At 36.8% G+C, this 18,961-nt stretch overlaps 1 protein-coding gene across 1 annotated transcript in view; it reads right to left on the bottom strand.

Moving 5' to 3' along the window:
• Positions 1-18,961, bottom strand: part of Sptz (Spastizin) — a 713,541-nt gene that overhangs the window by 340,534 nt on the left and 354,046 nt on the right. Inside the window, exons 17-18 of the mRNA XM_067139843.2 lie at positions 9,387-9,652; positions 6,840-7,463 (exon numbers count right to left, since the gene is read on the bottom strand). Coding sequence (XP_066995944.2) covers positions 6,840-7,463; positions 9,387-9,652 — 890 coding nt within the window. The remainder of the gene's footprint in view (positions 1-6,839; positions 7,464-9,386; positions 9,653-18,961) is intronic.

The following is an 18,961-nucleotide window of genomic DNA, read 5'->3' as shown; positions in this document are numbered from 1 at the left end:
TGGGCCCAATGTATGAGAGGCCAGGTTCTGCCTGTCACAAACTAAGAGAAAGTGGTGAGTGATGGAGGAGTAACACATTATTATTATTATTATTATTATTATTATTATTATTATTATTATTATTATTATTATTATTATTATTATTATTATTATTATTTGCTTTACGTTGCACCGACACAGATAGGTCTTAAGGTAACGATGGGATAGGAAAGGCCTAGTAGTGGGAAGGAAGTGGCTGTGGCCTTAATTAAGGTACAGCCCAGCATTTGCCTTGTATGAAAATGGGAAACCATGGAGAATCATTTTCAGGACTACCGACAGTGGATTTTGAACCCACTATTTCCTGCATGGAAGCTCACAGCTGCACACCCCCAACTGCATGGCCAACTCGCACGGTAACCCCTCTTTACAACCTTGCTCTAGCTGCCCAGGCTGGTAGTACCTTCGAAGGTATGATGAAGACATCAGCAGCAACTTTTGTGGAGGAAGCAGACTTGGGTGAAGAGGCAGCCTAGTATTTGGAATTAATAAGAGTAAAACGTATCTGTTCGAAGTCGCAGGAAGATATCAATTTCATGCAGCATCTGATCCAGAGTGGGCAACGGCATAAGGTATCTGTTTTCCATGTCGGGAGCATCTACTCTACAACGGACGTCAGGCTTGAGCAACAAGCCAGTAAGTGAATATCTGTCGCAACTATTTGGAAAAAGAGAAGCATGGTAAAAGTTGGTGTTAGGAACATCCTTATTGGCAAGTTAATAAAGAAGAACATTTAGCCATCAATGTGTTTTAAGAGTTCAATACATATCCTGAAAGGTTCCAGTCCATTTACAGAATGAGCAAGGAGATGATAATTACAATAGATATTTCCTCACAAGGCTGATGAATTAATACTAATGTCCAGATCATTTCTCATTTTTAAGAGTACTGTGATTCTCAGCGACAAATGAGAACTCCATGCCCCTAGCCTAACACGGATATGACACGTGGCAAAGAGTGACTGAATGGGTTGCTAAATTTCTAGAAAATAGATCTCAGAGAATTGGAGTAGGCAAAGCTTTATCTGACCCTGTAATAATTAAGAGGGGAATTCCTCAAGGCAGTATTATTGGACCATTATGTTTTCTTATATATATCAATGATGTGAGTAAAGAAGTGGAATCAGAGATAAGGCTTTTTGCAGATGATGTTATTCTGTATAGAGTAATAAATTACAAGATAGTGAGCAACTGCAAAATTACCCCGATAATGTTGTGAGATGGACAGTAGGCAATGGTGTGATGATAAACAGGGTTAAAAGTAAGGTTGCGAGTTTCATAAATAGGGAAAATTCTCTCAATTTTAATTACTGCGTTGATGGCATGAAAGTTCCTTTTGGGGATCATTGTAAGTACCTAGGTGTTTATAATAAGATCTTCACTGAGGTAATCACATAAATGGGATTGTAAATAAAGGGTACAGATTTTTGCACATGGTTATGAGGGTGTTTAGGGATTGAAGTAAGGATGTAAAGGAGAGGGCATATAAGTCTCTGGTAAGACCCCAAATAGAATATAGTTCCAGTGTATCGGACTCTCACCAGGATTACTTGATTCAAGAACTGGAGAAAATCCAAAAAAGCAGCTCGATTTGTTCTGGGTGATTTCTGACAAACGAGTAGCGTTACAAAAATGTTGCAAAGTTTGGGGTGGGGAGACTTGGGAGAAAGGAGGCAAGCTGCTCGACCAAGTCATATGTAAATTCAAATAATAATACTTATTATAAATTTCACCCGTTCAATACACAAGAGTTTTTATTTAAATTTAAGAAATAGTTGTTAACATATTAGATAGAGGGACATCTTTCACCCATAATGAGAGCATTATCAGCCTAAAAATCTCATACCTGAAAAAAAGATAGACCAGGATCCTGATTGTTCTTATATGTAGTTTTTAACAATGGTCTAAAATATAAATAAGAGGATACTGTTTTAGGTACACATGTGTATAAAATGACTAGCAAGTAGAATATAGTAGTTATAAGTACTCTTAAGACAAAGTCTTATAATCAATCCTTATTGTAGATCTTTACGAATGCCATGTTTTTTTTTTCTTAAAAGTGGTAACAAGTAGTTAGTTAAAAGTTCAAAAAGAATACGTAAGTTGCTGCATTGAAATTAAATCTGGTAAATATGGTGCCTTAATCTGGAGATGACGTAAGGAGCTGATAATAGCTTAATATTTAGGATAAAAGTCACTCTTAGTGGTAGTTAAATTTAAATACAAAGTTCAAGTTATTAATTTTATATGAAAGGATAAGACGACAAACTTCTTGATCCACTTAGAAGCGAGGGCAAGTAGTCGTCAGAAACGTAGCCATTTTTATAATTAGCTGGTAGACTTTTAATACAAGAAGCTACAGCCATGTCTACCAGCTAATTATAAAAACAGCTACTTTACTGACGACTACTTGCCCTCGCTTCTAAGTGCATCAAGAAGTTTGTCGTCTTATCTTTTCATATAAAATTAATAATTTCAATTTTGGATTTAAATTTAACTGCCACTAAGAGTGACTTTTATCCTCAATATTAAGCTATTATAACCTCCTTATGCCATCTCCAGAATAAGGCACCATATTTACCAGATTTCATTTCAACGCAGCAATTTACGTATTCTTTTTGAACAACTAACTAACTACTTGTTACCACATTTAAAAAAAAACAAGACATTCGTAAAGATCTACAATAAGGATGATTATAAGACTTTGTCTTAAGAGTACTTATAACTACTATATTCTACTTGCTAGTCATTTTATACACATTTGTACCTACAACAGTATCCTCTTATTTATATTACAGACCTTCGTTAAAAACTACATATACGAACAATCAGGATCCTGATCTATCTTTCTTTCAGGTATGAGATTTTTAGGCTGATGATGCCCTCATTATGGGTGAAACATGTCCCTTTATCTAATATGTTAAGAACTATTTCTTAAATTTAACTAAAAAACTCTTGTGTATTGAACAGGTAGAATTTATAATCTAGTAATAATAGATGACTAAGTACATTTCAATACAGACCATAACATGAGATTTGTAACATGTAAGTCGTATGTTCCAAGCTGTCAGTGGAGAGATGGAGTGGGCTGAAATTAGTAGACGAATAAGTTTGAGTGGTGTTTTTAAAAGTAGGAAAAATTGCAATATGAAGATAAAGTTGGAATTCAAGAGGACAAATTGGGGGAAATACTCATTTATAGAAATGGGAGTTAGGGATTGGAATTGGTTAAATTGTTGGATGCGGTTATGAATGGTCAGCTGTTGGGAGTACTCTTGCATTATTGTAGTGATAAAGGAGTTAAAACCTATTGAAATTGTTTAATTGTGTGTGTGTGTGTGTGTGTGTGTGTGTGTGTGTGTGTGTGTGTGTGAGAGAGAGAGAGAGAGAGAGAGAGAGAGAGAGAGAGAGAGAGAGAGCCATTTAGTGCTATTTATATACTGGTGTTTAGTGCTTGTTGGCAAAAATTGGGAGTAGTGATATTTATTTGCATTTGATAACAAGTAGTTCAGTATGTGTTCAGTAGATTACATTTTCTAGGTTAAGTAAGCTAGTTACATGTACCTTGTTTCAAATTTAGGTTTAGGAAATACTTTAGGTAATAATATTACCATTTTTTAAAATTATTTTTAAATATCTGTAGGTTCGTTGGTATAACTTAATACTTACAAAGGCAGATTACCATAAGGAGTTGTAACTTCCGCAGCTTTTCCAGTATTTCGTACAGATATCCATTCACAAAGCTGTTTTTGTGGTAGTTAAAAATAAATGTGAAAGAAAGGAAGATACTAAAATTAGGACTAGTAGGCAGTACCATATGGCTGATAAAACAGGCATGAGAGAGTTTTAAAAAAAGTAACTATGATCGGTGGAAAACGGTAAATAAAAACGTCAACAGACACTGGGATGTGTTTAAAGCAATTGTTGAGGAATGTGAAAATAGGTTTGTACCTTTAAAGGTGGTAAGGAATGGTAAAGATCCACTATATTATAACAAAGAAGTAAAGAGACTAAGAAAGAAGGAGGTGCAGGTTGGAAAGAAATAGAATTAGAAATGGCTGTGGAAGTAAGGAGAAATTGAAGGAACTTACTACGAAATTGAATCTAGCAAAGAAGTCAGTGAAGGATAACATGATGGCAAGCATAATTGGCAGCCATACAAATTTTAGTGAAAAATGGAAGAGTATGTATAGGTACTTTAAGACAGAAACAGGTTCCAAGAAGAATATTGCAGGAATCATTAATGAACTAGGGGAGTGTGTATGCGAGGATCTTCAAAAGGCAGATGTATTCAGTCAACAGTTTGAGAAGATTGTTGGTTACAAGGATAATGTCCAGATAGAGGAGGCCAGTAAGTTTGACATGCGTTGCATGTAAGCTTTGGGAAAGCACCTTTCTGATTATATTAGACATGTTTGCAAAATTAGTAACTGGTTCGATAGAAGGCAGTTCAGGTTTCGGAAAGGTTATTCCACTGAAGCTCAACTTGTAGGATTCAAGCAAGATATAGTAGATATCTTTGATTCAGGAGGTCAAATGTACTGTACTGCAACTGACCTGTCTAAAGCATTTGATAGGGTGGATCGTGGGAGACTACTGGCAAAAATGAGTGCAACTGGACTAGACAAAAGGTTGACTGAATGGGTGGCTATATTTCTACAAAATAAATCTCAGAGAATTAGAGTAGGCGAAGTTTTGTCTGACCCTGTAATAATTTAGGGGGGAATTCCTCAAGGCAGTATTATTGGACCTTTATGGTTTTTTTTTTTTTTTTTGCTAGTTGCTTAACGTCGCACCGACACAGAGAGGTCTTATGGCGACGATGGGACAGGAAATAGCTGGGAGTGGGAAGGAAGCGGCCGTGGCCTTAATTAAGGTACAGCCCCAGCATTTGCCTGGTGTGAAAATGGGAAACCACGGAAAACCATCTTCAGGGCTGCCGACAGTGGGGTTCGAACCTACTATCTCCCTAATACTGGATACTGGCCGCACTTAAGCGACTGCAGCTATCGAGCTCGGTCCTTTATGTTTTCTTATATATATATATATAAATGATATGAGTAAAGAAGTGGAATCAGAGATAAGCCTTTTTGCAGATGATGTTATTCTGTATAGATTAATAAATAAGTTACAAGGTTGTAACTGCAAAATGACCTTGATAATGTTGTGATATGGACAGCAGGCAATGGTATGATGATAAACGGGGTTAGAAGTCAGGTTGTGATTTTCACAAATAGGAAAAGTCCTCTCAGTTTTAATTAATGCATTTTGGGATCATTTTAAGTACCTACGTACCTATGAGCCGGCCCCGTGGTGTAGGGGTATCGTACTTGCCTCTTATCCGGAGGCCCCGGGTTTGATTCCCGGCCAGGTCAGGGATTTTTACCTGGACCTGAGGGCTGGTTCGAGGAGCTATCTGAAGGTGAGATAGCGGCCCCGGTCTAGAAAGCCAAGAATAATGGCCGAGAGGAATCGTCGTGCTGACCACACGACTCCTTGTAATCTGCAGGCCTTCAGGCTGAGCAGCAGTCGCTTGGTAGGCCAAGGCCCTTCAAGGGCTGTAGCGCCATGGAGTTCGGTTTGGTTTTTATGTACCTATGATCTTCATTGAGGTAATCGCATAAATGGGACTGTAAATAAAAGGTGCAGATCTCTGCACTTGGTATGAAGGATTTAGGGGTTGTAATAAGGATGTAAAGGAGAGGGCACGTAAGTCTCTAGTAAGACCCCAACTACAGTATGGTTCCAGTGTATCGGACCCTCACCAGGATTACTTGATTCAAGAACTGGAAAAAATCCATAAAAAAGCAGCTTGATTTGTAATGGGTGATTTCCGACAAAAGAGTAACATTATAAAAATGTTGCATGGTTTGGACTGGGAAGACTTGGGAGAAGGAAGATGAGCTGCTCAACTAAGTGGTATGTGATGAGGGAACCTGAAATATTTGTTCCGAATGAGTAAATTTATAATTCCAATATAGTTGGTCCATTATTGGACATTATAAATTTTCCTGCTAACTCATTCCTGATGGCCAGGCAGGCACAATTTTTGAAAATGGGACAAAGTCTCTCATTGTGCATTGGCACTACTGGTGGCTCCAAGTAGCCTACACAGTGGCATCCACGGTACGCACTAGCCATACGTCTTTGTAGGTGTGCTATGTACCAACTGATGAGCCCAACTTAGCACACTGGGGCGAAACGCTAGCAACCAGGAATGCGTTAGCTGGAAAATTTACGACGACCAATATTGGACCAACTATATTGGTATTATAAGTGGTATGTTCCAAGCTGTCAGGGGAGAAATGGCGTGGAATGACGTTAGTAGACAAATAAGTGTGAGTGGTGTTGTTAAAAGTAGGAAACATCACAACATGAAGATAAAGTTGGAATTCAAGAGGACAAAGTGGGCCAAATATTCATTTATAGGAAGGGGAGTTGGGACTAGAATAACTTACCAAGGGAGATGTTCAATAAATTTCCAATTTCTTTAAAGTCATTTAAGGAAAGGCTAAGAAAATAACAGATAGGGAACCTGTCACCTGGGCAACTGCCCTAATTGCAGATCAGTAGTTATTGATTGATTGATAAAGCTGAAAGTTGCATTTGTCTGACAGTGACACAGCATATCACGAGTCATTGTCACATCTATTGGTCCAGCTGTTGGTGTGTATTTCTTTATAGTGGTTTAGTATGAAGTTGCATGCTAGATACTAGGCACTTGTCAGGTTATGTGCCATGCCACGTGCTACACCACATTGGTGGGTGCTCAATCTTAAGAGTATAGTTTGAAATACAAACCTGCACTTTAGGAGAATGTTGTTGTCCATTCATTAAAACAAACAAACTCCTAGGATCAGATGAGAAATTAAAATCTCCAAAAACTCCTTTTCCACATTCCTTATCTTCTTCAGATCTTATAAAACTTTTTAGTGATGAATCAAATGGAAATGCTGATTCTTTGCCATACAGAAGCTGCTGAAGAGTGAACAAGGATAAAAATCCCAGTTGGCCAACTTTATATCCAACACATTTGAGACTTACAAATCTCTTTACTGGACATTTAGACAACAGGCCAAATAAGGCTCTCTCCTTCTCCTTCTTGTCCTTCTCCTCCTCCTCCTCATTGTCTTGTGACTTGATTCCATCGCACTCAAGAACTAGCAAACTGTGAATCCACAGAAGATTAGTTATATTGATGAAAAAGGCTAACATTTCATCTCCTGACACCAGCAAGCTCAGATCTACCGCAGACAGGGCCCGGGTAGCAAATAGCACCTCCTGAACCTTATGATGAGATGCCATTTCTGTAGCTGCTTCCTGATTTAGTACATCACCAGACCCGTGGTTTGCTAGCTCTTCCAGGAGTTCTGACAGCAACTTTTGAACAACACCTACAGGATGAAGGCTGGTTCCATCGTAAGGCTAAAGAAAGAAATACAATAACTAAAAGGTGATTCACAATACATCTCAATCTCAAATGGTAGCAAGAATTAGTAAACTCTCTCCTTCAATATTTAGTAAAATACAAGAAGAAAGAATGCCAAAACAGACCAAGGAACGACATATGAAAGGAAAGAGGCTGATGGGATTCAGGTTATGATGGATGGGGTAGGTTAAGAACAATAAGCTAATGAGACCAGACCTGGAAATATAGGCAGCAGGTAAGTTTTTCCGAAGTATGTTGTATAGGATTAGAAGAGGTAGAATGTGATACAAAAATTTACAGGAATAAATAAGCTGGAGCTAGAAAAGGGAAAATGATGATGATGATGATGACAGCAATGAAATAAGAAAATATGAAATGCTAAATTTAAGAAAAGTGGCCTGAGATGGTTTAGACACATTTAATGGATGAATGATGAAAGAGCAAGGAAACAACAAATCATTGCATTAGAAGTGAACAAGAAGAGAAGTTGAGTAAGACCTAGTTTACATGGATGACCCTGGAGTGGAATGCGATAAGGGATGAAGACGGGTCAAGATATGGGTACAATGAAGTGAAACCATATTTTCCCTGATCTAGATGCACCTGGAAAAGGGTGATGATGGTAGCAGAAGGTAAAAGGTATACATACACATGATGATAAATTCATTTATGCTTCAAAAATTGATAGAGAGTTCATTAAAATTACAAGTTTACACTCTAACTTTTAAATTTGAACACCTACACACACAAGCCATGTAAATAAATAAATAAATAAATAAATAAATAAATAAATAAATAAATAAATAAATAAATAAATAAATAAATAAATAAATAAATAAATAAATAAATAAATAAATAAATAAATAAATAAATAAATAAATAAATAAATAAATAAATAAATAAATAAATAAATAAATAAATAAATAAATAAATAAATAAATAAATAAATAAATAAATAAATAAATAAATAAATAAATAAATAAATAAATAAATAAATAAATAAATAAATAAATAAATAAATAAATAAATAAATAAATAAATAAATAAATAAATAAATAAATAAATAAATAAATAAATAAATAAATAAATAAATAAATAAATAAATAAATAAATAAATAAATAAATAAATAAATAAATAAATAAATAAATAAATAAATAAATAAATAAATAAATAAATAAATAAATAAATAAATAAATAAATAAATAAATAAATAAATAAATAAATAAATAAATAAATAAATAAATAAATAAATAAATAAATAAATAAATAAATAAATAAATAAATAAATAAATAAATAAATAAATAAATAAATAAATAAATAAATAAATAAATAAATAAATAAATAAATAAATAAATAAATAAATAAATAAATAAATAAATAAATAAATAAATAAATAAATAAATAAATAAATAAATAAATAAATAAATAAATAAATAAATAAATAAATAAATAAATAAATAAATAAATAAATAAATAAATAAATAAATAAATAAATAAATAAATAAATAAATAAATAAATAAATAAATAAATAAATAAATAAATAAATAAATAAATAAATAAATAAATAAATAAATAAATAAATAAATAAATAAATAAATAAATAAATAAATAAATAAATAAATAAATAAATAAATAAATAAATAAATAAATAAATAAATAAATAAATAAATAAATAAATAAATAAATAAATAAATAAATAAATAAATAAATAAATAAATAAATAAATAAATAAATAAATAAATAAATAAATAAATAAATAAATAAATAAATAAATAAATAAATAAATAAATAAAGAAAGAAAGAAAGAAAGAAAGAAAGAAAGAAAGAAAGAAAGAAAGAAAGAAAGAAAGAAAGAAAGAAAGAAAGAAAGAAAGAAATAGTAAAAAGAACATAAGCAAACAAAAACACATACTGACCTCATTGCAATCATTCAAAATTACTTTTCCCCATGTTACTCCAACATTAGTCTTGCAACACTCGTGACTAGGAGTTTGTCTTTCTAGTGCTCTATCAGGGATTATGGGGCAGCAGTTATGTACAACGCTGTAGACCAAGTTATGATGTATCTTCCGAGCAACAGGTTCTAGTTGAATCGGTGGAACATTGTGCTCAAAGACAAGGCGACCAAACAGAGCGACTACACTCTCTTGAAGAATACTGAAGTATGAAGGGGTGAAAATACCTACGAAAATGATATTATGTTTAGAAAGACAGTTTACTACACAGAACAATACTGCAACTATTGCTGGCAAAAGAGGAGGAATTCAGAGTTTATAACAAAATGTTCAGATTAAAATAGAAGAAACCACAGACACATACAGATTTTTGATTGATACTGACACCATGCAACATCAATCTGAAAGATGATCCCACTATGTTTAATTACTAAGGTTCCTATCTTTTTACAGGTGTACATACTAATAAATGTTACTGGCTTTATGTCCCACTAACTACTTTTATGGTTGTTTGAAAATGGTGAGGTGTCAAAATTCAGTCCCACAGGAGTTCTTTAATGTGCCAGGAAATCTACCGACATGAGGCTGACGTATTTGAGCACCTTCAAATACCACTTGACTGAGCCAGGATTGAACCTGCCATGTTGAGGTCAGAAGGCCAGGACTCTACCGTCTGAGCCACTGAGCCACTCTTCTTCCTCTACCGCCTTTGCCACACCTTGTGGGGTCGCAGGTGCGAAATGCATCTCACATGTGTATGTGGCCCTATTTTACAGCTGGATGCCCTTCCTGGTGCCAACCCTATCTGAAGGGATGTAATCACTATTGCATGGTTCTGTGGTGGTTGGTAGTGTGTTGTGTTGTCTGAATCATCATCATCACTGGCGCGACAGCCCCTTGTGGGCCTTGGCCTTCCGAAGAAGTTTTTCCCATTCTTTCCTGTTAAGTGCAGAGCTCCTCCAATTCGTGATTCCAATTATCTTTACATCCTCTCTCACCCCTTCTTCCCACCTTAACTTTGGTCTGCCAACTTTCCTGATTCTTTCTGGCACTGCATTAAATATCTTCTTTATCATTCTGTCATTAGCACGCAGCACATGTCCTGCCCACTCCAAACTTCTGATCTTTATACAGTTAACAATATTTGGTTCGTTGTATATTATACAATTCATGATTTTATCTTCTCCAGACACTATTTTCTTCCACTGGCCCAAACATTTGCCTCAAAATCCTTCTTTCAAATATATGGAGCTGTCTTTCATCAGATTTTGAGAGTGTTCAGGTCTCAGCACCATATGTTAATACAGGCTTTACTAAAACTTTATACATCAGGACTTCAGTTTTCCTGAACAGCAGCTTAGACTTCAGATGTTTTCTGAGGCCATGATAGCACATGTTAGCAGACAGTATACGTTTTTGGACTTCAGAACTAACATTGTTCTTGGAATTAACTTCTGATCCAAGGTAGGTAAAGCTACGCACAACATCAAACTTATACGAGCCAATTTCTATGAATGTAGACCCACTAGGGTAGTCTTTCTTGGTTACGGGCAAGTACTTAGTTTTCCCTTTATTAATCTGTAAATTTATCTTTCTTGCTGCTTTTTCGAGGCTTGTGAAAGCTTCTTTCAATAATCTTGGTGTTCTTGCGATTAAATCAATATCATCTGCATATGCCAAAATTTGAACTGATTTATATAAGATGGTTCCCATTGTGTTGATAGTTGCATCTCTTAACAACTTTCTCCAAAGCTATATTGAACAAAAGGCATGATAATGAATCTCCTTGCCTAACTCCGTTCTTGGTCATTACAACACTTGATAACATATTCTGGATCTTAATTTGATTCAGAGTATTTTCCATGGTAGCTTTCACAAGGGCAATAAATTTCTTAGGGATCTCAAACTCTTCCTTTGCTACAAAGAGATTACTTCTATCAATGCTGTCATAGGCTGATCTGAAGTTAATGAAGAGATGGTATGTATCAATTCCAAATTCTTTACATTTTTCAAGTATATGGCGAATTGTAAAGATGTGATCAATAGTAGATCTTCCTTGGCGAAATCCGCATTGATAGTCACCAACCACATTTTCCACGTAAGGCACCAATCTGCTAAAGAGAATATTGGAAAATATTTTATAAGCAATGGATAATAAGCAAATACCTCTATAGTTAGAACACATCATGATATCACCTTTCTTACGTATCGGGCAGATGATACCTACATTCCATTCATCAGGGATCGTTTCACCTACCCATATCTTGGCCACTAGTTTGTGAAAGTGTTGAACAAATTCTTTTCCAGCATTTTTCACAAGCTCTGATTGTATTAAATCCATTCCTGGGGCTTTGTTATTCTTTAACTTCTTAATGCCAAGCTCAACTTCCTCAACAGTAGGTATCGGTACTTCTATGTCTGATTTTCTTGTATGTACAGGAGGTACGGTTACTTGGTTATCACCTGGACTTTCATTCAACAGTTCATCAAAATATTGGGCCCATCTTTCTAGTATTGCTACCTCACTGCCCAGTATTATACCATCTTTATCTCTACACGAACTTGTTCTAGGCTGGAAATCCGTACGACTTTTCTTTAACTTCTGACAGAAAGCTCTCACATCATTCATCCCTTTCAACCGTTCCATTTATTTTAATTCTTTCCTCTCATACTGTCTCTTTTTCTTCTTGTGCAATCTCTTTTCTTCTCTTCGGAAGTTCTATACTTTTCCACTGCTTTTTGGGTGTGGTTCCTCTGTTGCATTCTCTTGTATGCTTCATTTTTTAAGGTTGTTGATTGTGCACACTCTTCATCAAACCAACTGTTGTGCCAGACTTTCTCTTCCCTTTCTAAAACTACATTTGCAGTTTTTAATAGTGCGTCTTTAAGATTCTTCCAGATTTCATCAATACTCTCACTATTAGTTAAATTGGTCAGGGCCTCATGAAGCAAGCTAGCATATCTGAGAGCAGTTTTGGGCTCCTTCAGCCAGGCACTGTTGAACTTTCTTGCATTGGATCCACGTACCTTTCTTGCATTAAATATTCGGCTTCTAATAGTTGCTACCACAAGGTAGTGGTCAGAGTCAATATTGGCCCCCCTATAACTTCTAACATCCATCAAGTTAGAGAAGTGTCCTGCATCTATTAAGAGGTGGTCAATTTGGTTAAAAGTACTTCCATCTGGAGACTTCCATGTCATTTTATGTATGTCCTTGTGATTAAAAGTTGTACTTCCCACTACCATATTTCTCGAGGATGCAAAATGTATAAGCCTGATTCCATTATCATTAGAAATATCATGCAAGCTATATTTTCCAATACAAGGTCTGTATTCGTCTTCCTTTCCTATCTTCGCATTCAAATCCCCAAAGATTATTTTACAGTCTGCTCTTGGGCACTCATTATAAATTTCATCCAATTCATTGTAAAATGAATCTTTATCTTCGTCACACTTCTCTTCAGTTGGAGCATGTGCACAGATAAGACTGTAATTGAAGAACTTCCCTCTAATTCTAAGTCTACACAATCTATGTGATTTTGCTCAAAAATCCATGATAATATGTTTTATCTGCTTATTGACAATAAAACCAGTACCAAACATGTGATCCTTCATGTGGCAGCTATAGAATACCATGTGATTTCTCCTCTGTATCACTCCTTCACCAATCCATCTCACTTCTTGAATAGCAGGAATATCTAGTCAATACTCATCCAGCTGATCGACCAACTTTCTTAGGTTTCCAGCTTGGTAAAGGGTTAAAACATTCCACGAACCATTTCTCAAGTCCTTTACATGTTTGCGATGTCGTCGTAAAAAGGTCAGGCTGGCTACTTCTTCTTCAGATTTTGTAACGTGTTGTCTGAATACGAAGGTCAACGTTTGGGACAAACACAAACAACCAGTCCCCAAGCCAGAAAAATTAATCACATGCAATTACAATCCTCGACTTTGCTGGGAATTGAACCCGAGACCCTCTGAACTGAAGGCCTCAATGCTGACCATTCAGCCAAGGAGTTCAATGTTTGAGCCACTCAGCCCAGCATATTAATTAATCTGAAAGACTGCTTGCCAGAGACTGAACCTGTCTGTATAATATCAGAACGTTAGCACAAAACTTATTACTGTCGGAATGCAAAAATAAAATCATTATGTGTGTTTAGGGGTAACAAGCGCGGAGGCCAGAGGCCCTTTGTTTGATTTCTGGCCAGTTCAGGGATTTCCATCTGGATCTGAGGCCTGGTTTAAGGTCCATTCAGCCTAAGTGAAAACAACGGAGGACCCTATCTAACAGTGAGATAGCGCCCTGGTCTAGAAACCCAAGAATAATGGCCTAGAGGATTTGTCGTGCTGACTAGGTATCACTTTTTAATCTGCAGGCCTTTGGACTGGGCAGCGGTCGCTTTGTAGGCCATGACTCATCAGGGCTGTGCTTCCCCCTGTGGGTGGGGGCAGTAGAATAACACCCATGGTATCCCCTGCCTGCCGTAAGAGGCAACTAATAGGGGCCTCGAGGGCTATGAAGTTTGGAGCGTGGGTTGGCGACCACGGGACCCTTAGATGAGTCCTGGCATTACTGCCACTTTCTTGTGCCAGGCTCCTCACTGTCATCTATCCTATCCAACCTTGCTTGGTCAACTCTTGTTCATTTCCGACCCCAACGGTATTACGTGTGGAGGCCTAGGGAGTCTTTCATTTTCACGCCCTTTGTGGTCTTTGTCTGCCTTTGGCCGATACATTTATTTTTCGAAGTGTCGGATCTCTTCCATTTTTTCTCTCTGATTAGTGTTATATAGAGGATGGTTGCCTAGTTTTACTTCCTCTTAAAACAGTAATCACCACCACCATCACCATCAGGGCTGTAGGGCCATGGGATTAGATTTTTATTATCAAAATTGTAAACTCATTCTAACTGTAGGTTCACATGTATAAAGAGTTTCAATGTGCAAGGCACTAACGTATGAGCAGAAGAAAATGTGAGGATACAAACTTGTCTATTCCAGGGGAATGAGAAAGATGAAGGGCTGAATAAAAAATAACAGGGATGTCAGCAAATGACTTATGAATTATTTTTAAAGAAAGAAGGAGCATGAGAGTTATGTGATACTGGAAGTAGAACTGTTGCTGCAGTTCACCTGCCGAGGAATACATGGGCATTTTTTGAAATGAAAAGTCACGTTTTTGTTGTTCAGATTCCACATAGAGGTCTTATAGCTTAGAATAGAGAACTGACATAAAATCTCCAAGCGTGCTTGTATATTTCCTCTTTTAAGAAATAAAATAATAAATAATGAATAAACAATGAAATAATAATATTAACAATAAATAAAAATATGAAAAGACGACAAGAACTACTGTAGTAAACTGCCAAGACCTCAACTAGGATTTTATAGCTGAGATGGGCAAAGCGTACCCAGCGGCATTCAAAGAGTTCGGCAAACGTTTGATCTCCCTGACCACTCACTTGCCTAGCAGGGGGTGATTTATGACGGCAGTGGGCTTTAAAACGGAAGTTCGCATTCCCCTTCAGAAATCCTCACAACTCTGTTGTTAATGCACCTCTTGTTAAACAGACGTCAGTCTCTTTTTTCAGCTCAGACGATTCACACTTGCTTTGTTCGCTGTTTGAAAGTTTTGGATTATTTCTTTGCTTTGTTAATTAATATTTGTGAAGTGTGTTGCTTTTCATTTCACTTCATGCAGTGATGTGGAGACCATGGGAATCACACCTGGAAATTATACAACCGGGGAGAATTACCAGTACCTCGCCCAGGCGGCCTCACCTGCTATGCTGAACAGGGGCCTTGGTGGGGGATTGGAAGATTGGAAGGGATAGGCAGGGAAGAGGGAAGGAAGTGGCCGTGGCCGTAAGTTAGGTACCATCCCGGCATTTGCCTGGAGGAGAAGGGGGAAAACACGGAAAACCACTTCCAGGATGGCTGAGGTGGGAATCGAACCCACCTCTACTCAGTTGACCTCCCGAGGTTGAGTGGACCCCGTTCCAGCCCTCATACCACTTTTCAAATTTCGTGGCAGAGCTGGGAATCGAATGCGGGCCTCCGGGGGTGGCAGCTAATCATACTAACCACTACACTACAGAGGCGGACAATTATTATTAATATTATTATTATTATTATTATTATTATTATTATTATTATCCCAGTCCCTAGTTCATGATTTTACTTTTCCTTTGCTGGGTGAGTTGGCCGTGTGGTTAGGGGCGCACCGCTGTGAGCTTGCATCGGGGAGATAATGGGTTCAAGCCCCAATGTCGGCAGCTCTGAAGATGGTTCTCCGTGGTTTCCCATTTTCACACCAGGAAAATGCTGGGGAAGTACCTTAATTAAGGCTACGGGCACTTCCTTCCCACTCCTAGGCCTTTCCTAACCCATCGTCGCCATAACACCTATCTGTGATGGTGCGACATTAAACAAATTGTAAATAATTGTTGTACTTTTCCTTTCTTTACTGAAAGCGAGACACTGATATTAGCAGCATGAAATTACGTATAATATTTTAATAGGCCTACTTTGGTATCAATTTAAGTTTAGTCTTTGTCGAGTTTATTTGCCAATTCCTTCTTCCTGTTTTTTCTTTCTTTCTTTCTTTCTTTCTTTCTTTCTTTCAACATCTGCGACCACCGCACGTGTTAACCACGAAACAAATTATTCTGCGATATCAGTGTGTGCTGTGGTTCATGATCAAGTTTTTATATTTATATTTTGACTTTAGAATAAATTAAATGTTAACATGTTTAAATAATCGATGCAAAATATGACAACCTTGCTTTTGACAGAGCTCACTTGCCTTTTAAATGACACGCGCCTCTTGTGTCCAGAGGAAAGAAACCGACTGACAACCCTCATTATCACTAGGGTGGGCAGAATGACAACCCTCATTATTACCAGGGTGGGCCAAGTTTTGAGATCAGAGGATACCGTGTGGGTATGCTTTGAGCGTCAGGACTATAAACAAACGAGAAGCTTAACAGCCTCTACACATGACCCAATCTGCTGGGCCCAATCTACAGGGTCCCACACAATCTCCCTACTCACTATCGCGAAACTCTGCAAGATGGGCGTGTTTAGGGCGGTTGTACAACTCAGGCTGATTTGTCATGAACTGCCTTGCGGCCACCTAGCATGTGTTACGTATTAATTGAGTGCAGTGAGTAGGTTATTTCAATTAGATTAGTAGATTATTACAATCGATTATTATAATGCCAGAAAAGGAGAAAGAGGTTTGGAAGGACATTTTGGAACTATACTAAGATATTCCCGGTCTATGGGATATTTCAAGTTCCAATTATCTCAATAGAGATACACGCAATCAAGCGTCAGAAATTTGACTAGATAAATATAAACTGGTTGATGAGGACGTGGCCACCCCTGTTTTAAAAAGGAAAACTGAAAATATGTAGTGACACGGCCACACTAAATTGCAAATGTTCGTAACTCGCTCAGATTGCTAAGAATCTTAGTCTTAAAAAAAGCCTTAGTCTTAAAGATGCTCTTCAACACTCAAACTTTCCCTCATTGCACTGTCTTGTTTCCTTATTAAAAGAGCCACAATACTGAGCTGTTCATTGAAAGTGTCGATATCCATTCGTAGAAAGTTTCTAAAATCGAATGGTTCTAGACCTTTAATAATATCAATCAATCAATCAATCAATCAATCAATCAATCAATCAATCAATCAATCAATCAATCAATCAATACTGATCTGCATTTAGGGCAGTCACCCAGGTGGCAGATTCCCTATCTGTTGTTTTCCTAGCGTTTTCTTAAATGATGTCAAAGAAATAGGAAATTTATTGAACATCTCCCGTGGTAAGTTATTCCAACCCCTAACTCCCCTTCCTGTAAATGAATATTTGCCCCAATTTGTCCTCTTGAATTCCAACTTTATCTTCATATTGTGATCTTTCCTACTTTTAAAGACGCCACTCAAACTTATTCGTCTACTAATGTCATTCCACGCCATCTCTCCGCTGACAGCTCGGGACATACCACTAACAATACAAACCATCACTCTCATTTTTGTTCCATATTGAAAGCAGCAATCTCACTTAGCTTACAAAAGGAGTATATTTATTACCCCACCTATTCAATACAATTAGTACCACGTTATGTGGTTAATTAAACATAGAAAATCTAAACATGCCCCCATAATATTTAGATTTTCTATGTTTAATTAACCACATAATGTGGTACTAATTGTATTGAATAGGTGGGGTAATAAATATACTCCTTTTGTAAATGAAGTGAGACATACCACTTAGTTGAGCAGCTCGTCTTCTTTCTCCCAATTCTTCCTTGCATAAACTTTGCAACATTTTTGTAACGCTACTCTTTTGTCGGAAATCACCCAGAACATATCGAGCTGCTTTTCTTTGGATTTTTTCCTGTTCTTGAATCAGGTAATCGTGGTGAGGGTCCCATACACTGGAACCATACTCCAGTTGGGGTCATACCAGAGACTTCTATGCCCTCTCCTTTACATCCTTACTACAACCCCTAAACACCCTCATAACCATGTGCAGAGATCTGTACCCTTTATTTACAATCCTATTTATGTGATTACCCCAATGAATATCTTTCCTTATATTAACACCTAGATACTTACAATGATCCCCAAAAGGAACTTTCACCCCATCAACACCGTAATTAAAACTGAGAGGACTTTTCCTATATGTGAAACTCACAACCTGACTTTTAACCCCGTTTGTCATCGTACGATTGCCTGCTGTCCATCTCACAACATTATCGAGGTCACGTTGCAGTTGATCACAATCTTGTAACTTATTTATTACTCCATACAGAATAAAGTCATCCGCAAAAAGCCTTACCTCTGATTCCACTTGTGTACTCATATCATTAATATGTATTTATGTTTAGTCCTCAGCCCGAAGGCAGGTTGGATCCTCAACAGCTCCGCCATCAGCTGTTATAGATGGCCTAGGCATCAATGAAGAGGCGTACTAGGGAAATGAGGAGTGAGGTAGTTTCCCCGTTGCTTTCCTCACCGAGCCAGAAGTTGCTATTACATATCAATGATATATAAGAAAATATAAAGGTCCAAAAATACTTCCTTGAGGAAATCCCCTCTTAATTATTACAGGATCAGATAAAGCTTCGCCTACTCTAATTCTCTGAGATCTATTTTCTAGAAATATAGTAACCCATTCAGTCACTCTTTTGTCTAGTCCAACTGCACTCATTTTTGGCAGTAGTCTCCCATGATCCAACCTATCAAATGCTTTAGACAGGTCAGTCGTGATACAGTCTATTTGACCTCCTGAATCCAGGATATCTGCCATATCTTGCTGGAATCCTACAAGTTGAGCTTCAGTGGAATAACCTTTCCTAAAACCGAATTGCCTTCTATCGAACAAGTTATTAATTTCGCAAACACGTCTAATGTAATCAGAAAGAATGCCTTCCCAAAGCTTGCATGCAATGCATGTCAAACTTCCTGGCCTGTAATTTTCAGCTTTATGTCTATCACCCTTTCCTTTATACACATACTATAGCAAC

Source organism: Anabrus simplex, chromosome 2, assembly GCF_040414725.1.
Source record: "Anabrus simplex isolate iqAnaSimp1 chromosome 2, ASM4041472v1, whole genome shotgun sequence".
Classification (NCBI taxonomy): Eukaryota; Metazoa; Arthropoda; class Insecta; order Orthoptera; family Tettigoniidae; genus Anabrus; species Anabrus simplex.
Note: the sequence above shows the minus strand (reverse complement) of the source record. Positions and strands in the feature narration are given on the sequence as shown.